Source organism: Daphnia pulex, chromosome 4 (genome assembly GCF_021134715.1).
Source record: "Daphnia pulex isolate KAP4 chromosome 4, ASM2113471v1".
Taxonomy (NCBI): domain Eukaryota; kingdom Metazoa; phylum Arthropoda; class Branchiopoda; order Diplostraca; family Daphniidae; genus Daphnia; species Daphnia pulex.
The window spans coordinates 8,457,011-8,479,662 of NC_060020.1; the positions used below are offsets into that span (position 1 = coordinate 8,457,011).

The 22,652-nt window shown below is 39.0% G+C and overlaps 1 protein-coding gene across 5 annotated transcripts in view; it reads left to right on the forward strand.

The window, feature by feature from the left end:
- Positions 1 to 9,218: 9,218 nt before the first annotated feature.
- The window catches only part of LOC124192856 (protein grainyhead-like), a 29,919-nt gene continuing 16,485 nt past the window's right edge, over positions 9,219 to 22,652 (forward strand). The window contains exon 1 of one of the 5 annotated variants that reach the window (XM_046586353.1): positions 9,219 to 10,081. In XM_046586353.1, coding sequence (XP_046442309.1) covers positions 9,786 to 10,081 — 296 coding nt within the window. In that variant the 5' untranslated portion in view covers positions 9,219 to 9,785. Of the gene's footprint in view, positions 10,082 to 19,574; positions 20,045 to 22,652 lie in introns of those variants that run through there. The other 4 variants (XM_046586355.1, XM_046586354.1, XM_046586352.1 and 1 more) reach the window with 4 other exon arrangements.

Here is a 22,652-nt window from a genome sequence, read left to right on the forward strand (position 1 = left end):
GTTATTTTCCATATTTGATTGGTCTAGTTATGACTGACCCAAAAGTCACCCCCGCTCCCCTTGCAGATTCTGTATGCTGAAGCTTGTGTCAATAAGGTCCCTGTGTCACATCACTCATCAAAGTTGTTGAATGTTTATTTATTAAGGCCGAGAAGTATCAGATTCTGCACAGAATCCGCAAGGGGCGTGGGGAATGTTCATCACGTTTGCTGAAGGTGAAATAAGGCTCGCTTAATTGTGTGCAGACCATTAATCGAAGTCAGCTTTTTTAAAATACATTGTTCCTTAAAAAGTTCTCGAATTCATACCCTAAACCGGTGAAGCAACGATTCCATAATCAAAGATGGAGGCTCGAGAAAGAACGAACTCTCGCTTGCTCTACTCCATGGCTACGACGTTGACCGATGACAGGTGCATCGTCCCATCGCTATCGAAAATGGAAGGGAGCAAAAGAAAGCTGATAAAAGAAAAAGAGGCAGTCCAATTGGATCTGGATTAAACGTAACCAATTTCTCTCTGTCCACCATTCCATATTCTGGGCACGAATCTCCAATCTTCGTCAACCACCTCGACTGTCCTGCATCCATCGTGACCTGGCGATGATAATAAAGTTGTTTCGATCATTCGGCAACCAGTTCTCGTAAACCAGACAGCGACCTTCCATCCTCTCTAGTCGCCATGTTTCATGTCTATATTTTCAACTGAAAAAAAAACTGCCAATAATAATCGGTGAATAATCATCTGTCTAAAAAAGAAGGGGTTTATTAGCATAAACAAACCATGACCTTTACAATTTTTAATTTTCGTGTCACTTAACGATTTTTAAGAGACGTTAGAAAATCACCAAATTAGTGGAGCGCCAACGATTTACAATATATTCTGTACTAATAAAGAATTAAGTAAAAACTTTAGAGTTTAGGCGATTAGCGCAATTCATTTTCTAGATACATAATTTTTAGATCAACTATAACCTAAACGAAAATAAGCGATTCAGTTTTATTCATTTTATTTATCCATACCAGGAAGAACCAACAGCGTGAACAAGCAGATGTGACTGTCGGCGATTTCATTTGGTAGTATCATTTTTGAATATGAATAAATAGGCACGAAAGAATTCACCCTCATTCGCGACGGAAATTAATAAACACAAATTCCACAAATTAAAAACTTGCTTTTCTTGCATATCTTAAATCCCGAAATGGCTTATTTCGGTGGTAACTAGTAGTTACCGACGGCGCAGTTCAGTATCGTATATTCAACCTATGGATTCAGAAATGGCTTATAAGTCTGTGGATTAATGGCAAACCTCATATTTATTTTTTCTTATAACTAGTCTAATCTTGAAATGGATTTATTGATAAAAAACAGGCATAGTTTTGGTTTTTTTGTTATTTGAAAAAGATTCCCCGATTTTATTAATAGATTTTCTCTTAGTTATAGCTAGCTACCGCAATATGGGCGTTGAGTACTACTTTGACTTTGTCCCGTGTCTTTAACTCGAGATGGCGTGAATTTCCTTAGAAATGAGTAATTGTTTGCAGAAGAAGAACTATACCCATGTTGGGCAATCCCGGATATCTCCAAATATCTTTTTCATTTGCCCACCCTTGATGTTTTTGGTTTTGTATTTTTTTTTTCGTATTTTATTTTTTTTTTATTTTATTTTTTTTTGTGCACAGTTAATTGCCATTTTGCCAATTTTTCTCCACCTCTTTAATCATAAAAAAATAATATTCAATTTCAAGTCCAATATTTTTTCCAAAATATGAAAAAAAAAAATTTTAATTTTCAATTATTTAGAAAACTGGGTTCCCAAGCTACAGTGCCAAACTGTTATCTGTTGTAATGCAACCAATATATCAGAAGCCGGGCAGTTTTCCTCCTGAAAATTAGCTTTAAGTGGGAAACATCGGAACATTGAGAGAAATGGCACGAAATGCAGGTCTGGCCGTCGGTTTCTGCGTTAAAAATGACATTTATCGCAGACCGTTACCAATTTCATCCAACAGAAAACTATCTCCCCCCCCTCAAAAAAAATTAATGCAGAATAAATACTGTAGAACTCATTTTTGCAATCATATTTTAATTTTTAATTTTTTTTTTGCATTGGGGATAAATTCGGAAAAATTGGGGCAAATAAAACTCTTTTTCACGTTTTTTGTAGTCTTTCTTTTCTAAAATATAGGCTGAATTTATCATAAATATATGTAAATATATAACTGTAAAATGAGTTACATTACATGCAAGATTCAATTTATAAAACTCAAGAAGTGATGCAGCAAGAATCACATCTTTCCCACTGGCCTATTAATCTCTTATTTGTCATGGATATGGTATTTCTGGATAAGCGCATGACTGACACGTGTATTTACTGCCCCAACATTTCAAAATTAGATTTTCAAGGAAAAGTGTTAATAATATTTTTCTTTATACACATCACAATCCTTACATTTCACGTTCAAAGTTCTGTTTCCATTAGAAAAATCATAACTTTAAAACACGTCGCACTTTCAGGATTATCTAAAAACTTTTTGGACGTAGAAGAGCGCTGATAGTTTTAAAGTAAAATCTCCTGTTTTAAAAAAAGTTGCACACAATGACTTTGTTGATTTTTATTTTTTAAACTTGGATCATCAGTCGGTAATAAGAATTGTCGTTGCTGTATCGCCAGGACAAAAAACGAAGTAAAAAACGAAGAGAGAAAATGAGTACATGACATCTTCATTAACTATTCATATAACGTCGCCAGACTATGCATGCAGCCAGGACCGTCAAGTTGGATAAGGACAGTTTTAATTAGACGATTACCATATAACATTCTGTGTGTACTCTGATTGCCCTTTCTCGATCGAGTTATACTTTTTCGGGTGTTGTCGCCTACCTTTCTCTCTCCATTAAGAATAAAATTCAAAGACTGATAGTTGGGAAGCAGCACGCATATTATAGCTTCCCTTGCAGGGACATTGTTATTCAACAATGCGGCGGCTGGTGGTTCACAGGCAACCTTGATAACCTGTCTGCTCCTTTGCAAGGTTGTTGTCTATATTACTAAGGTTCAAAAGACACCATCAGAGGCTCAGTGGCTCACGAAGTATAGCATTTTATGACTTTATTCATGTTGACAAGAGCATTTGTAGTTGTTACGTAAATACATTAAGACTATTCTGATCGGGACTCGGGAGGCTAAAATGCGCAACGCTGAAAGTTAAGAATTAGAAGTTATAATTAGAGTCTTTTCGGCAAACAAGTGTTCATAACATAATAATTTAATAACGCTTGAAATTGACAAGAGAATTAATTAATCTAGTTTTAATGAACAATGTTCACTAAATTGAATTCATATCCACTTGTTGATTTTCAGTGAAAGAAAATAGTCGACACTACTATCCCAGAAAACCTACATTTGCCTTCCGATTTCCCATCAATGCAAAGGTCAAATAAACAATATACGGACATATTGAAACTCGTAAAAACTTTAAAACATTTTATTTCTGAAAAATAAAAAAAATTTCTTCTAATTTAAACTTTTTGGTAGTCATTCTAATACAGAGATTCACATAAACGTTGTGCTTCTCAAAATCCATAACTTCTTTTAAGTTGTAATGTACTAATGTTAATGCAGGAACTATTTAGTGTCAACGTGTTATGTTTTTCTTCGTCACGAAAACAAGTCAAAGAACTGGAAAAGTATATTTGGAACATAAACGTTAACATTTTTTTTTTCGTATGTGTTTGCCTATTTAAATTGAACTCATAAAACCGGCTTTGGTAAAGTGGATGGCTGGAAGTTATTGTCGATCGCAAAAAGGAATAGAAAGCCTGTTTTTGGTGGGAAATGCAAATTAGAAAGAAGCGAATATAAATAACAAAATATACAGTTTAAAAATTAGTATAAGAGCAAAAAAACGACTAATAAAGTGATTTCGAAAACTGGAACCGTAATAATGTTGACATTTTTCAAGCGTAAATACGGTAACCATAAGAAATGTGAAGAAAAACACCATCGGAAGAAACCTTTCTATTATTGACCAAACTACGCATTTCGCGGGAAACTCCCCTTTCTATTAATAACTGGTTTTCGCGATTATAATTAAAAACATGAAAACAAATAACGTAAAAAACTAAAATGAATAAATGACCCTTCCCTTATTAATCTGTTGGCCTTTGCTAAAGAAAATAGCCTCGAGGACAGTTTACTAATGATTGGTCAGTGTCTGTGATGGTTAATATGCAGTCAAACTTACAAAGTTTGATGCTTAGAATGAACGAAGGGTCTCGTAAATTTTCACACTAGCCGAAGTAACTTGACAAAAAACTTTACTTGGGAACTGAAACAGAAATCCTTAAACAATCTACAGCGATGAGAGGTAACTTTTTTTTAATAATTTAATTGGATACAGCAGTCGTGTCTGTCCGAGTGCTTTTGCTCCAATCAACCTTTAACATGCATCAAAAAGCCTTATTTGAGAAGAACAAAAAGAAAAATCACGACGAAGAAGGGAGGTTCAAACATACGGAATACTTCATTTGCATGAGTTCAAAGCAGAGATAATGGTCCACTCGGAATGGCAATTCCAAAAAGAATGCTGTGTGACAGTCGATTTGTCATTTTAGATTTTTTAGAAAAGAGGAGGAGAAAAAGTCTATGCCGAGCAAGAAACAAAAGAAAAAAATCATAGATGGCGTTCCCACGAAATCACAAGAGAATGATCAACAGATTTTTACACCGTTTTTCTCATTTTCGAATGGAGAGCTTTATTTTGAACAATTGACCTTTTGCCGATTTATCTTCCACCATACACCTACTTTTCACTCATTAGTTGAAACTGAAAACGCAAATTTTTGTAGGAAAATTAATTCCTGTACATATAGGAGATAAAGAGAATCATTCGACGAAATAAACGATGGATTTGAATGGAAATGCGCATTTTCTGTTGCTAATATCACCTATCAGTACAACCATGAAACGACATTACGCAATCGTTCCCACTGGGTCCAATTGACAAGCCATCTAACTTTGACTTAGTCATCGGAGAGTAGTTCTGCATTACCCCAATAATTACTCAGGTACAGTAACAATAAAGGTTTTTTTTTTTTTGCTAGTTGAAGGAAGTGTGAATTGAAAACAAACAGGTTATTGAACAGAAATATTCTGTTCACGGCAATTGGTATTTCCCAGCATAAACACAGCATTCACGGGAAGTAGCTTTGAAGATATGCTCTGCTTTTGATAATCCATGGACTTGATCACAATGACTGGAAATAGATCGACATCTACCCGACATATAGGCATACATAGATTGGAATCTATCCCCATCCCCAATAACCCGCCTCCCCAGCGGCGGGTTTCTACTTTTTTTTTTTTTTTGGCTCATTAGTCATTACCACCAGCTACTCAAGTACTCATGGCATTGCCATTTGCCAATTCTGAAGAAAAATCTAACAAATATTGATAAAAAAAAATGCTCTTACATGGACAAAATTTCACGCTGTTAACTCGTTGCATAAGCTAATTTTTTAAACTAATAAGCGGAAACGGTCAAATGGACTCAACCCCTGTTTTGTTTTTTACATATTTTTGTTGCATAGTTAATGAGCATTAACGATATTTATAAAAAAGCAGAGCCCGTCGCTGTGGAGCCGGGCAATGGGAGGTTGTAGATTCCAATCTATGTGTGCCTATGTCCTGCTGTAGACTGGCTGTAGAAGACGTCGAACAAGTTCCATGGATCATCTAGGGCAGAGCATATCATCAAGAGTACCTGCTGTGGATCAAGTGTTTCTGACGGGACATTTCAATTGCAGAATGCTGCTAGGTTAGTTTTTCTCTTGCACGAACAAATAGGCTACCGGTACTTATTATTTTTTTACAAGTTGTTCGATGAAAATGCCAATCTTAACGTTTTATTTAGTAGAAGGGTGGAGTGGCCATCGTTGGCGTGTATTCTAGTGATAAGAAGTGTAGAACATGCATTCGCACGCATATGCACGGCTTTCATAACCAACTTGCGGTTTTGCACAGTACTATAATCAAATGAACTACGTTAAATATACGTATACGTATCAAACTATAGCCTTTTTTTAGCAACAAGTATAACGTATTTCAGTTTAATCTGCTGAAGGCAGCTGGTTTTCCTAGTGAAAAACCGTTGCTTGAACTGTAAAGTGTTAAACATAAAAGGGCATCAAAAGGGCTGTGGCATGAAGGTAGCGACAAAAAAAAAAAAAAAATATTAACATTATACAACATGCAAAAATAACATTTACTTTACAAATATTTCGAACGATCATTAATTTATTACAATTCGACAATTAAAAAAAATCCCAACTAAATGTATAGTGTCATGAAAATTTCAAAGGCGGTAGGGAAACAAATTTAATAACTAAGAAAAATATAAACAACACATTCTCTGCAACAAACCAACAAAGAATTTTTATTTCTTTTGCAATTATTTTCGTTGTCGTCTTTCAGACTTCATGATTGTTCAAACTTCTAAATTGCCCTAGTTGCGGGAATTTCTTCAAACTTGGCTGCGCTGCGTAAATATACAAATAGATCAAATAAATGTAACCCAAAAGCAGTCGTGGTTGTTCCAGTTTGGCATGTCTGTATTTCAAAAAGGAAAAAAGACAAAAAAAAAATCAACACAAGAAATTCGGGAAGTCTTCATTAGTAGTACTTCAGTCCCAGAAAGGAATATTCTTATAATAGCCTACTTATCCACAACAATATTTGACCTTAGTTTTTCTGGCATTGTTTTGTTCCTTGTGTTATCGACCAGATGTTCTTGTTATTATGAAGGTGTTCATATTATGAGCAACAGTCAACAGAGGAATAAATAAACCTTTGAGAATAGCCAAGAGAATAGCTTACATATACTGGTTACGTAAATGCAAGAAATATAATACGGAAGAAAAAAAATTAAATATGCAAAATGCAAGTTAAAACGAGTTGAACAGGAAACTTTTAAAGAGGTTCTTGACAATTTTACGCTCGTTTAAAAAATCCACTGGATGATAAATAGTTGTTGTGTGTGTGACTGTGTGCCGTGCGCATTAATGTGTGACAATTCTGGTTTCGGGGATCAATACCTGTTGCTGTGTTTCTTAACTGTAACACATGACTTACATATGCTTGGTTTCGCGCGTTAAAAAAAATTATGAATTGAATGGAATTGTACGGGATCTCTTAATGTTACAGTGGTCTAACCTATCTTAAACAATTACGTTTTTTTGGGAACGTTAACCTGTCACAAAAATTATTTTGTTTGTGTATTATTCTATCTAATGATCAACGTGTCGAAATCTTTGAGTTCAGGCAAACGACGTTCTAATCAGGTAATGAATGATTTGATGCGTAGGCCCATCAGGCCCATTCATCATTTCGTTCCGGCTCAATGATAAACTAGTTTTTTTTTAGAGAAGATACGGTAATAAAAATGCTACACTTGATGTTCCGAAGAATCTAATGACTCCAATGACAAAAACAAATTAGTAATTTTTATTTCTAGTCCATATAATCATCGTAAAATTACTTTAGTAACATAACACACCTTTATTTGCTGCATGTTCTCTACCGCATATACTTTGCAAACTGCAAAGAAAAATGAAATATTTGCAAACAGTGCATACAAGTCACTAACTCATGTAGTAGAATAGCACATAACGCTACCATTACACGCAGAAGAATCGTTGATTTTTCTTTCAGAGAATTCGTTTATGTTAAAATTAAAAATTATAAATACAAAAATTATGCACAACCTCACTGCATTTTGCATTCGCATTTTCATTATAACAAATTTCCAACTTTCAGTAAAAAATTCTAAACAAGGTTTGTCATAAAAAGTTTATTTTGAGTTGATGCGACAATCTAGTCGCGTGTGAATGAGGCAAACTAAAGTTTTGTCGCTGCTCGTATTCGGCAAAAAATAATTTGTGATTCGACTTTTTCAAATCATTCTCATACTTGATTACAGATGAATAGTGTTGAATTTATTAGCTCATATTGAGAAGGTGCGAATTGCGTTGTTGATGTTTTCATTGTTATGTAACCCGGTATTACAGCTGAAGCTAAATACAGGCCGCCGTCACAGGCTACTGACTTCAAACTTGCATTCAAATATATATATTTTTTGTGTGTGTGTAGCACTACACGTTGGGATTAAAGAGCGAATTGGTGAGAGATAGAAATCTACAAAAACTACTACTGTATCCAAATTCATAATATTATAGGTATGTCTTTGGGGAAATGGCTTACAGTCTTGTATTGTTACACGTCAAAAAAGCGACTGTTGAGATTCATGATTGTGGACATGATCACATAAAATGTCGAATTTTCATTTAAATCGTATAAAATGACGAGATAATAGATCAAATAAAATTTTCGGGAATAATTATAAAGTGCTCGGATGAGTTCACTTTTGTCCGAGAGGAGATGCACTTCAATCGTAGTCGACGTTGCATCGAATTGCGCAGTGTGTAATGCACACGGCTGCGTGCACACGAAATGTGTAACAAAAAAAGGTGTTTCAACAACGGATATCAGAGTGACGAATAGTCTCGACGAGAACCCACCGTCTGTCTGCGTATCTATTATTTCCCTGAGGCAAGCGCATGCTATAGTTTCCTATTCAAATGCTTTGTGCACACATCACATCTTTTTGTTGAAAAGCCAATGTTTAGACTTTAGACGCTGCCGATGCGTTACCTGCCGACCAGGTAGGCAATCTCAAAAGACGCCGTGAGCTTATGCGTAGGAGTTTGTCATTAAAATATCGTTTTCATTCGATTTCCAAGTTTATCTTTATTATTCCATTACTGCTTTTTTATATCACTATGATTTGTCCGTTGTTTCCCCCCCCCCCCTCCTCTCTCTCTCTCTCTCTCGGTCTGTCTTGCTGGGCGATGGGGAGAGCTGAAAAGTTCCTCGCAGCTATTTTCCCTTCTCTCGGAGAGCAGAGACGACCTTCTTCTTGGTGCACTTACGGACGTGTGTAGATGAATCAGACACAATGTGCCTGCAGGGACGTCGGGACGGTTTGGTTTCGGTTTCCAGCCAAGCCAAGCGTTGTTTTCACATGTTTGTCTGAGCGCGAGCATTTCTCTCGTTTGGGCAACAGCAACAGCAGCGAGCAGCAGCAGCTTCATCAGCGCAGCAAGGCAAAGAATATAGCTACAGCATATACATACGAGAAGGGAGTTCCTATGTTGGGGGCCTAGCCGTGATTCTCCGCTACGATAAGCCATTCCTTTTTCAGTGGCACATCTCGTAGCGGCAGCGGTTAGTCTATCTCGGCGGCCCCTTGCGGTTTGTTGTTGTTTTCCATCCCGTTCCAATCGTTTGTTTCTTTGTCTATCCCATCCACAAACTTGTTGATCCGGACACCAGCAACCAGCAACCGGCACCTCGACGTCGTTCGCCGCAACTCCGTCACAACTCCGTCACAACTGCTGCTGCTCCATTTTCTCCCGATCTCGAGTTGGCGGACTGGGGTCCGCTCGCGAGTCGTCCAACTGCTTCCTGTCCCGCGGTCGGTGTGGGCAGAGCGAGCAGTCAGAGGAGAAAGGACAAGAACAAAACAAGAAATAAAGAAAGAGCAGAGAGACAGAGAAATAGAAAAAAAAGGGAGGAACGTGAAAAAACGGGAGATATAATTGGGAGGGCCGAATCAAGTCGACTTGTTGGTCAAGTCAAAGGAGTCGCAACCACGTGCGTGCTGGCTTGTCGCGTCCTCGTTAGATCCTAAGCCCAGACTGCGGTGGTGGTCCTTTTTTTCCCGTGTGACATGGAAGGCAGTGCTGACCAGTCAGACGAGATGGCCGCTCCGCCAATAACAAGAGCATCCTCATCTCACGATCCCACTTCAACAGCGACAGCAGAAGCCTCAGCAGGTTATTCTGGTTACTCTTCCGTCAACGGGACTGACCCTGATCAAAATGCTGACACGGCAGCAGCAGCAGCGGCGGCAGCAGCAGCAGGTTTCGACTCGCAACTAGCACCTCTTCACCCTGCCCACCGCCAATCAGCTATTGCCCAACACCAGCCATCCGTCGCTAGTCCAAAACACGGAGACGACAACAGGTTAGTGAAAATGCATTTCGTGGAAAATGACTATGACGACTCCATACAATAACAACGTTTTTTTGATGAGGAAGTTTCCTCATTTCAAATCGCGTCAACTAAATCTCTTGCACACATTAATCGTGTCAAGCATACGCATTTAACGAAATTTCAGCTTTATTCAACTCTGTTGATGTGTTTCATCACTGTTCTCGATCTCAGTTTGGGTATATATATAAATACAGTAACATATAATGTAGTCAGGTTGACTGGTTGGAGACCCCTCGACCATACAAGTCCCTTTGATACCGGTACAGACAAGGTAACAACATCTCGTTGGCGATTATTATTGACTCACACTGAAAAGTTATTTGTACCGGTACTAAAAGTACAATTTGTTTCTGAGGCTTTTCAAATGCTGCAGGTGTTGAACACAAATAATAATGCTGTTCAGTTTTTCGCACTCTTTTATTTCAGTTATTTTTTCAGTTGTAGATCGCCGAAATTTAATTACGGAATACAAAGAGCCTCAATAGACTGTCACGTAAAAAGTAGAATTTGGGAGAAGCTTTTTTTAAAATGTCGGATGAATGCAAAACTTCTGCTTGATAAGGTCGCGCCGAGAAATAGCTGGTAGCCTAGCTAGGCTGCCTTTTGAGCTAAATGGAATGAGGAATTGCCTCTGCGTTAAGATTCTATCCAAATAAACTGAAGTGAATTTAGGTGAATTTTCGTTTCCATAGAGAAAATGGAGCACGTATCAATTCGATCTACGCAGCACTAATTAAAAATGGAAAGACTGGTATTCGTTGGATCGTTACAACACTATGTCGTTAGCTGAGGAACGTACTACTACTCTCTCGCCGTTGGTTTTGTTTTGCTTGTTTTGTGTTCTGTTGGGTTTTTATTCCGGCTGAAGTATTTGTTTTCACAATACACGTCGCTGTCTCGAATGCGCGGCTACATTCACCTATACTTTCAGAAACGTCGCTCTTACGTCAGAACCACGTAGAGCTGCTGCATGCCTTATTTTTTTTTTACTTTTCTTTTTTTTTTTTACTTTTTTATTCTGACGGTTCGTTCAAGTCCACCTGAATAGAGCATATACAAACGTCGGGAATCTACGTTTAGGATTTCATAACTTTGGAGAGCTTTACTTCGTTCGTTGCTATCCTCCGTGCATCGACATTCTCCGGTGCCGTAGATAGACAACAGTCCGCATGGAGAACATGTCGGCGTCCTTCACTTCGGCGAGCGCATAAACAAAAGAATTCAACATCGGGGGGACCACGCTGCTCTCAAGTCGGCTGCCCTCTTTGACAGCTCATTAGTCATACCCTCTCGATTCTTTGCTTTATGGACCCGTGAGGCTTCGATTTTCTGCTCTTATTTAAAACCTAACTAAATGATTATTGTTGTCTTTTCAACTTTTGACTGCGATTGATCGAATTTCATGCATCTTGATTTTCAAAGGGAATTTCTACCAAAAATTAAATGTTACATGAAAAAAGGGGACAGAGATAAACCAGTGAAGTAAACTTTCTATGTTTTTCGTTCTAGCCATAATTCGAAAATTGATACCTCATACGAATGCTATCAACAAAATGATGTGATGTCCGAGCTTTGAATTGAATTCTTCTATTCATTTTAATTATGCCCAGTAAACACATTGTGGTCAAATTATTAGTAATAAGGAAAAAATCGACTCGGGAATCGTGATCTTCATCCATGTTCCATTTCCATTATCTGCAATAGAGAGATTCCAGGTTCATTTGGAAGCTGGAAAAAAAACGGAACTTGGTGATTAGGAATAGATGGCGCATTAGTTAAATTTTTTCTGCAATTTTGTACCCCTTATTCCAGTCCCTTAATCTGCAAAAAGGTTCCCATTCAAGACGGTTAAGGGGCTGGTATTCGGCCATCAATATTATGTCCTCCTTTTCCCCTCCATGAAAGTTATTATGAAAGACAACAATGAAAGACGCGAAGACGTTTTCTAAAATTGCCCTTGTTTCTCTAGTGAAATAGCAAATCTATAAGAAATCAAGTTATTCGTTATCAAATAGTTTTAGCGGTAAATCGATGATCAACTTTCAACTTTTTAATTCAGCGCGATTTTACCGGATTTTACTTATTTTGGGTTGTCACATTCGTTGTTGCATGGTGGATAGATTTCTAGGCCTTCGTTTTAGATAAGCTTCAGAGCTTCTAATGGACATTTGAAAAAAAAAAATTGAATTCTATGTACCCGTATAACTTTTCCGTGATTTTGACGAAATTCAAGCTTGGCAGTTTATAACGTTTTTAGACGTGAAATGTATGATATCCTTTAGACTTTTTCTATTAGCGATGCTTTACATTTTACGAAGACAACCTGCATGTTTGAAGCAAATGAATTTCAAATGAGAAATGACCGACAGGGATTTAACCTGACTGGCTTGATAATTTCATAAGACTATTTGCCATTGATAAATTGCAAAGCGCATTACGTTGATCACTACGTCACGACGCGCCTTCCGTTTCTTGATTTCGCAGACCTTCCGTCACCATCAATAACAAACATGAATCATCACAAACGGATAGAATACACACAAAGCTGGTTTGGACGTCAAGAATGAATAACCGAAAACGAGATTTGACCGGCTATATGTGTAGTGTTGGTATTTGGTAATGTAACACAGTTGTTAGGCAGGATAACAGACTCGCAAACTTGTGCTTTGCGCACTCGTTATAGATCAGAAACACGTAACACCGGAAAGTCTACTATATCGGAACTGGATTAAAAGAACACACTGTCTATTTAACATCAAGTTTTGTTTATTGTCCCGACCCACGAGATCGTAAAAGAAAGTGCCTAATAATAGTCTCGATGACTGATGCAACACCAAAAAAAAAAATAAAATAAAATAAACCACCTCGTCTAGCCAGCTATATGAATAATTGATTAGGTGATCGACAAAAATAGCCCAATATCTTCGACAAGGAACCGGACAAAATTAAACTTTGAACGATTGATTTCATTTCTTCCATCCAACAAATCCAATTCAAATTGCAAATTAGCACTATTTATTAGTCGACGTGATAGCCAAAGACGGTGCATAGTATTAGCACACAATAGTAACCTGCGTAACCAATAACAGAAACGCCATCTTTGATAGGTATACACCTGTTCTCAGGATAAAAACGGCGTACGATTTCTTTTCGGCATAAGATCAAGGATTTGTCATGCTTTTCATTTTTCCCTCCGTTTCTCAATAACAGCATCTCTTCATTAGTGCCAGGTTATCTCCTTGCGCGATGGCAGGTCTTTGTTCGTTTGCAGTCTTTTGAACTGCGTAAAACGTGTCCCTTCCAGAATCGTGCATTAGTTTCTTTTACGTGCACGACGAGTCACATCGTGGTAATTGAGTAAGTAATTATCGGTACACAAATCCATCAAACATTTGTCCACTACCTACTCTCGTTTGAGTTCTCCCGAGTCCCTGTCGTGGGAACTTGACTAACTTTCCAATGAGAAGCTGGGGAAAACGGATTGATAATCGTGAGCGAGCAATAATAAGCCTGTAACCCGCTCACATTTGTGTACAAATGTATCAAGTGACAGGAATGCGTCTACGCACAAAGGCACAAAAAATGTATAAGAAAAATATAAAAAAATGAAAAGAAGTTGACGTCGTTCTCAGAGTTCTTCTCAATTAATATGAAGTTTGGAAAGAGAGAGAGAGAGAGAGAAAAAACCTGACGTCAAATCAATCAGACATGCCGGTCAGTCAGACGGAACGATGCTGCTGAACATGATGAGGATGAAAGGTGACGGACTAACGGCTGCGGGTAGAATCCTCGTCGTATGCTGTAGTGAAGGCGGTTGAACGTCTGATAGTAGAACTTGATTTTTGATTAGCATGTGTACAGTTCCCACGGCCGAGGATGGGTCTCGAGGTTGTCGCAAGTTGTCTCTTATCTTGCGACGGAAATCTTTGATCGAGATCATGTCACTATGAGAAGACGTACGTACCTGTACATAAAAACGAGTTGCCAGCATTCGCCCGTTCCCAACTTGCACTGGACGGTCATTCACAGCTTCTTCGAACGTTCTTCTTCTATACGGAAGACACAGCACACAATGTTTAATAAAAGAAGGATGGAGAAATTGGGGCATCGACTCCAAACGACAAGTTGAAGACAACAATTCAAAAAAAGAAACAGACAAGTTCTGTCAATTAAATTTTTGGGGAAGTTTAAAAAAGTTGACGAAAACTGGTTTGCAATTGATTCAATGTGATTCAATGTATTCTTATCCTTCCGCTTATTACGAATTAATCCAAGCATGTAGTAGGTCAATGATTTCGCACTTAAGATAAACTAAGGATGACTTTAGGACAAAAGAAAATGACCAAGGAGAAGACAGGACACGAAATTTTGTTTTGTGCTTCGTGGCCAGAGAAATAAATATAAAAACTAACATGAGTGAACTCTTCTTCTTCTTCTTCTTCGGAAAAAGAGAAAAATCGAGCGACACCATTTTTCTATTAAACTGATAGCGATAGATACATGAGATAGAGGGCGCACAGGCTGGCGTAGAACTGCGATCACGCCCAATCGTCACAATCACACCATCAAATATTAAGGAAAAAGAAAGCTGGTCAATAGATTTCCTATACAGCGAGAGTCCGTCGTCTATCGCATCCGTCCCCATCGCCATCCAAGGTTACACGGAAATTTCTGGTGAGAAACAAAAGATAAGTTTGATCTTGATTCCCATCCTTTCTCATCCATCATTTCTTGATTTTGAATTTTTTGTTTCCATAGCACTCTCCATTCTTTGCTTCGACGAGAGTCCGTATAGCGTTAGACGATTCGACTCAGTTGTTATACGCTCATTCAAAAACTGGCGCTCGTCGCCCAAATAGCCCGACCGTTTGGCTGGCAGTTTGTAAATTCACGCAGCACAACTGCGCTCACATACCGCATTATCACCCGCATCGCTATTGCCTCATGAGCGGGCCTTCCCTCTCTTTTCTAATCTTGAACTTGAATGCAAACTCTTTTTCGCATTTTAATCAAACGAAATTTTTTTTACATCAAAACCATGTCCCCCCACACACTTTTTTTAAACTTTAAATGCAAATCTGGAACCCATTTCCCAAAGTGACAAAAAAAAACTACAACAAAAAAACAAAACAAAAAAAAAAAAAAAAAAAAAAGAAGCGGGGAGAAAGTTATAGGTCTCGGAGCGATGCATCAAAAAACAAAACAAGGTAAAACACTAAGAAAGGAGAGAGTCAGCCGAAAGTCCATTGCACCAATCTTCCTCTTTGAGAACGTATAAGACTATTTGCTATGGGTTTTTTCTTTCCTTCACTTCGTGAAAATATTTTGCTGCGTAGCTATAGGAAATCCAAGCAATTGTCAATTCAGTTGATTTGGCAGCGATTCTTTCCCCAAAGAGTCACAATCAAGGGTATACAATCGAGTGTTATGTGCGCACTTCTAAAGCGGTTCTAAAACAAAAAGAAACCTTGAGCTCCGGCTTGTCCCTTGCTTTTAGCAAGATCTTGGCATTTATATAAAAAGTTTTTCAATGTTGTCCTCTTTCTCGGTTGATATCAGATACGACGTGTACATAGAGTCAAATTAAGAAGTCTAAGTTCTTGGCGTTTCTTTCCAGCAGTTGGCCTTCTACGTGGTTCAGCTCACCCTTATTAGCGATCAATAGTCGAGATTTCATTTGCGTGTTTTCCTTTTCCTTCTCTAAGGCGACAAGGAGAAAAAAATGGTCGAAGATCAGCAACGAGCTAGTGAGAGTCACTAGATTGAATTTGAAGTATAGGTCACCACGTATTGTTCCAACGAATCCAGCGTTAATTCGCTGCAACCTTGATGAGAAACCTCGCGATGAAAGGGAATTAATGAGCCCATCAGCCGAAAATGTGTACGAATTTTCCCGATGAAGGCCACGAAATCGGAGTGTATTATAGACGAGTCAGCAGCTCAGATTGAAAGAACAGAGATTACATCGAGAGGGCATCCTTCACTCTCGCATTGTTTTCTTTTCTTTATTATTATTTTTATTTGTGTGAGCCAGTCCGTCGAGTGTCGAAGTGAAAGCTTTCTTGGAGCGTTCTCCCAGCACGGCTCGGTCGGGACAGTTCTCTCCCCCCACCCCTTTTGGTCGGGTCGGCTGTTGTATAGTATTCAGTTCTGAGAACAAAAAAATATGCCGATGAGCTATATACGCACACCACTATAATGGCTAGCCGTAGTATAATCCCAGCCGAGTTGTGTATATTCAGCTATCCCATAACAATATGAACAGCAATCGCACCGACAACCTGCGAGCTGCCAGCTGCCTATGAAATTAAGCATTAAATAAGCTTTTTTTTTCTTCTTCTATTCCGACTCTTTCCCTCTTGCTCTGATGCAATTTCATTAGCCAATTGACGCCATCCATCAGCTAGCAGGCTGAACGTTGAATAGGGTCGAGTCACCTCTCGGCATGAACATGAGCGACGCCTACCTGAATTCTAACTTCTGAGTACCTGGCTCGTTTCCAATGCGCCCTAGTCTTTCGACTCATTTGATTCCCTCCAACACGGTGGATTACTTAGCCTACAGGCGGAATAAGGCCTAGTTTGGAAACGTGTACTTCTTTTGACTATGAGCAAACCTGTCAGAGCTTGGCAGTTCCCTTCTCTGTTCTTCCCTCACAGACTCAACAGAGAGACGAGAGCCTATGTAGAAGTCTATTATAAGAATTGTATGGAGGCAAGATGGAAATCGAGGTAGGTAGTCTCTCAATCTTCAAACCCTATCTTACGCCGAAAGCGGTTTTTCTTCGAATATAAACGCTTATGGGGGGAGGGGGGATAAGTGAATAACCTTGTTGAATCGGACTCTTTCAGTTTTCAAGTGGAATGGGGCTCGACTTTATTGTCATTGAATTTGCCAGTTATCAGGCTTTTCAATATTATATTTGTTATGTTTCCCGCCATGGAATTAAAATCTCATTTCTGAAATTGTTGACTGAGTATAATAAGAGTTAGACATCATCCCGTATTTCCATATAAAACGCCCATTGTCGTCGATACCATTTTTTAAAGATTTATACCACTGATCTTCTGATATCGCCTTTCCATAAAAAAAAAGCTTGAACTTACCTACAATAATTGATTAGAATTGTTTTTCTAGCCTATTCCGCCTATTATGAGCACCGGTGACTTTTAGTTTTGGTTTTGGCCGATTTAAATACCGGTAATGGTTTGAGCAAGGGTATGCACTCAACCAGTTGCCTCCATCAGTGTTTGATGAACAGAAAGATGGTTCATTACTGAAGCCGCAAAACATAAATAAAATAAAAAAATTGTCAGAATTCCATATAAGCTGCTAATTGTTTAAAGACAGATAGAAATATACATAGGTAAATTTGAATGCAATTTTTTTTACAACTGTTGAGTATCAATACTTTTAATTCATGATCTTGAAATCGCATAAAATTGACGAATTGTTATCAATCACTTAAAGCATACTTAGTGCAACCAATACCAACAACAAAATTTGACCTGATATATTTGAAAAAGGAAATCTTATACAGTTAGAGCGATATTACAATTTGCATCTCAGTGGTTAAAGACCAATCAGGCTTTAAGAAAAACGAACCAGCCCGTAAGCATCGAACTCCACCTTATCCTCAAGAGATGGATAGGTATTTATATATTTTTTTTTATATAAGCAGTCTGCACGTATTCATCATTTATACCAATCCAGGCCAGCAATTAAAAATAAAAAAACAAAAAAACAAAAAAACACAATTTGATGTTCTTTTTTTTATATTTTGGCTGAATCTTATTTTCCCCTCCCATTGTTGTAAATGTGTTGGGATTGAAATGCAGCGATCCATTCGTTTCAATCAACAGGTCTTTCAAGAATGCACAGTAGGCTACATTTCATAAGGGCACAAAGAGTAAAGTATAATAGTCGATGATACACAACGGTTTCCGCTCATCTACTTCCTTACTTTATTCTATGCCGATATTTCGACCATGGGAAAGGGTGGTCCGTCTATTAAAGTGCTGCAGTGCTGCTCCCCCGTCTATGGCCTAACTAACGGCAGCTGCTGATTTGCATAAAGAACACTTGGAACTGGTCGCCGACAGGCGTGTTGCGCTGGCTAACTCAAGATAAAACCAAGTTTGCTCGCAAGTTTGGTTCAAATTTAATTTATTACTCGTTTATTGTTCATTTGTAGTTTTATGATTTCGTACCCAAATTTTAGTCAATAAAATAAAATCAAGTACCCAGATCTTTAGTAGGGGGTGTTATATTACTTCAACTATTTTTTTTTTTCAAAAATCAACGTGTTTTTTGTTTTTTTACTTTGATTAATTTAACAGTTGAATCTTTATTGAATTAGATTTTCTGTAGCCTAAACGGTATAGAGCTTTCGGAATTCGAATCCCCAATAAGCGCTTAGTGCCGCCCACGTATTATACAGTTTTAAGTGTTTTACATAATATATCTGCTTGTAGCGTTCAACTGCTAATAACGAAATTCAAATTTAAGTTGATGTAATTGGTAATTTGTCCGTGAACTTTGGAACTGAGTGCATTACAAAATTTCCAGTTACCTAACTAACGTTGTCCAACTCTCTTAGCATCTTGCATCATCTTGACTGACCTATCGGACAGAAGGATGTACGGAGCAATAAACTAGATCAAAATATTGTGAAAGGAATAATATGGTGTGTGGTATAGGACACGTACAATTGCTGTTGAATTGAATTTTCGTTTTCTTTCTCGGTACGTCAGTGGCAATAAATGCCTCGGAAACCCAACTCCCGCCTGATTTCAGCTTAAATATATATATTGGCTGCACGCATTACCTCGGGCCCTTATAGAAATGTGGGTTTCACTTGTAACAATCTTAAAACTTCATCGCGAAGAAGAAAATGCTCGGAGAATCACAAAGTCTATATTCATAATTTCGTTTCTCTTTTCTTCGACTCTTTCACATTTTCGAATTTTTATTTTTTGATTCTCGTCACTTGAATGTTTCATTATTGCGCGATTCTACCGAGAGAGGATCAGCATAGATGAGCACATATAAGTGTAGACGACGGAATGTTGATGAAATCGGTGTGATCGGTTCCTTCTCTTCGCACGTAAATTGAAATTCCATTCCGATGTGAAATGAACACAGTTTTCAAAAGAATTGATAGAATTTTCGGCGACGTAATGAACTACGGGCGGATTTGAATGAGCGAGCCTGAAGAATAGGATCGTAGCAGAAGGAGACGAGTGCACCGAGAGCGAGAGACCGGGGGGGGGGGGGGGGAGAGCCTTGTGGGTATTAACTAGTGTACGGGGAAGGAGGCGGTCCCTCGTATGCAAAGTAATTGGTGAATCTTCGCGCCTCTAGCAGAAAGGGGCGCTGCTTTAACTCATTGTTGAGCGTCAAGAGCCGTATAGAGGAGTTGAGGAACGGCCAAAGGCTGAGGCCCCCGACCTGAAGCAAAGGGTAGCACAAGCTAGTTCAGTCATGGTAGGGGCTGGCATGGCTGGAGGCTGGCTAAACTCGAACGACCGAAAGGACTTTACTTGCTTTCCCAGCGTTTGGCACAGTCACTGGCCAGCAAGTCGGTATCAAAGGCGGCAGCACTCTCATCACGCAGCGTTCAAACACTCGAGTTTGCTACCCTACAGTTTCGCTACCGAATTACAGATTACGGAATAAATCATTGGCACCGACTCAACCTGTGCTATTATTTTGGTGTTTCACATTTGGTTGGACTTAGTTGAACGACATTGAGTGCAAACTATTCTCTCGTTTTTGAAATCAAAGAAACCCACTGAGACTGTGCGATCGAATGACGGGTTAAGTCATCTGCTGGTTATTCGTTGATTTGACCGCAGTGGTTTGTGGTACAACGTCGTACGTTTTCATTCCTCCATCGGCCATTACTCATTGAATACTTCCTCTATCCATCAGGTAAGCAGCACTTTATTTGGTACCCACACGCCTGTTCCCGACGCTATTTTTTTGTTGTTGTTGTTGCTGGTCTCTCTCGGTCGCACCCGTAAATTTCTTTTTTTACTGGGAAAAACATTTCCCGTGAATTTCTATATCCATGTGGCGCGCCCGTGCATTCTCGTCATTTGCGAAAAAAGACGGGAGGAAAAAAAAGGGGGGAAGATATAACTCTGCTAAAAAAAGATATGAGATCAGGCCAGGTCATAAAATTTCAGCAGTTCGTAAAGAGCGCCTTCAAATGGATCGCGCGCTCCCTTATTCCTTACATAATATTCCGTAGTTTCTCCCTTTCCTTTTGCTGAAATGTTTGAAACCTTTTTTTTTCTTTTTCTTTTTGTATTATTTTGCTAGTCGTCTTTCAAAGTTTTTCGATATCCCAGAAAGTTCGACACGGACTTTCACTCACTGACATACACTCACAAAGCGAATGAAAAAAATTCAAATAACGTGCGGCGCGCACGGTACATCTGCCTCTGGGAGCCGAGGAAAAAAAGAAAAATTCTCCTTTTTCTTCTTCTTATATTTCTCTCTGTTGGAAGGCTCAGCGTTCTTCAAGTCAATCATCGTCTTATCTTGGTCCCCGCCTCTGTGTGTGAGAGAGAGAGAGCGAGAACAGGAGGGGGAAGAAAAGACGAGCGTCGGCTGATCGTAAAAAAAGGTCTCGTCACCTGGGTGCACAACTTTATACCCTCCTTCTTCTTCTTTATTTTTTTCCCCTTCCACCTACACTTGACGCAACATTGATATAGGAAACTTGAGAAATCTTTGTTACCCTCCAACTTCCTTTTTCCCATTTTCACCCAAGACGCCATCCGCGCGCAACACACCGTTCTTTTTGGGCCTCTTTTATTTCCAGCTTTATGGCCGCTCTCCGTTCTCTCTCTCTCCCCCCACTTTTTCCCTTCTGTGGGTAAATTGCGCGAGTGGCAATACGCCACTTTGGCAGCGCAAAACTGTGACGAGATGAGGAGAGAGTTGAGAGGGACAACACCACCAGCAAAAGGCAGGGGGTCAACCGAAACTCAAAAAAGAGCCGAAAGGAAGTCAAATGACAGTAGAAATAACCCGGCGCGCGGATGGGTTATACGACCAAATACTTTTACTATTCCAGCCTTTAGGATTCTTTTTTTTTCTTTCGCAACAACAGCCAATAAATTGAACAGTCTATCCATTTGGTTAAGGTCATAAAACTCATAAAAACAAGCGGATGAGATGTTCGCCGCGGTATTGTTCCTCTTCAACTTCTTCTCCTTCTTCTTTTGGCTTTTTCTCATCTTTCAGTTTCCATTCAACTCCATTTCCAACTCGACGCTGAATGGAGAAAGAATGGCACATCAACTAACTCATACAATGAAAAAGCGATAGGTGTAACATTGCGCTTTATTAAGCCGTACAATAAAGAAGAAATAGATGTGCTGTTTATTCAGTATTATTATAATCACGTGTTTGTGAAATAGAGAAAATAAACAAGAGTATAAGCGGATGGGAAATGGGAATCCGACGACAGTTAGTGGCCATTACCTGAATGCATAAGTAATGAGTTTTGCACCACACCCATCCAAAATGATGGGGCTCCCCTCGCCGGGCGTCCGGAGCGACTCAATCCGGTGGTCCAGAAACGCATCGCGGGAGGCCGAGACGTTGCTCGATTCCACCGACATTAACTACCGGTTACCTGTTGCGAGCCTTATCCTAATGTCTGCATACACAAAATGGAAAAGGTCAGACGTCCAAGACGCGCTCTTATGGGATGCGCCTTGGCTGATGCTCATATGGCCTGTCCAATGCTCTGACCTCATTAGAATAAAATTTAGTGCCGTCCGAAAGGTTTCCTCGAATCCAATCAAAGAAACGTTAACAGAAATTAAAAAAGTCCATTTCATTTTCTTTTTTTTTTCGATTGGCCTATTCTGCTTGAATTTTTCATTTCCTTTATCGCCTTTTTTATCTCAATCGTGATTGCTACCGAAGAAGAAAGCCGGATGCAATATCTCCCCTCATTCGAAATTTCTTGGCCGTTAATTGAAATCACCGAATCCGGAAGTATAATGTTATAGTCGTGCTTTGAAGACATATCATTAGCACTAAACCAAGTTGAAGTAGTACCTTTCCCGCTCGATGCCCTGCAAACGTCCAGCAGATCTAATTCAGAGGCCAAAAACCTCCTGCTGACGCCATAGTCAATTTCCTTTCACAGATTAGGTTGTAAATTCATTGGTCGATCTCGTCGTTTGGCTTCTGATGGCTGCGCATTCGGGATGGGCTTCTGAGCTGTTAAACCAACGGCTGGTAGCCAAAGTTGACCCGAGGCGCATTTCCACGGCAGCCGACAGAGAGTTAGCAGACACAAGTCATCTATCTTCTGTCATTCACTGGGACAATTAAGACGATCCTAACATAGTCATCCCCTTTTTTTTCTGGTATTTTTCGTGTTTTTCAGATGTCGTTTTTGTTTTTGTTTTGTTGTTGGATTTTTTTGTTTTGGGCGGGAACGTTTCTCTATGATAGATCTCGGAGAGACTCGGACTGGTTTCTTTCCTGCCAATTAAATGGCAGCGATCGAAAT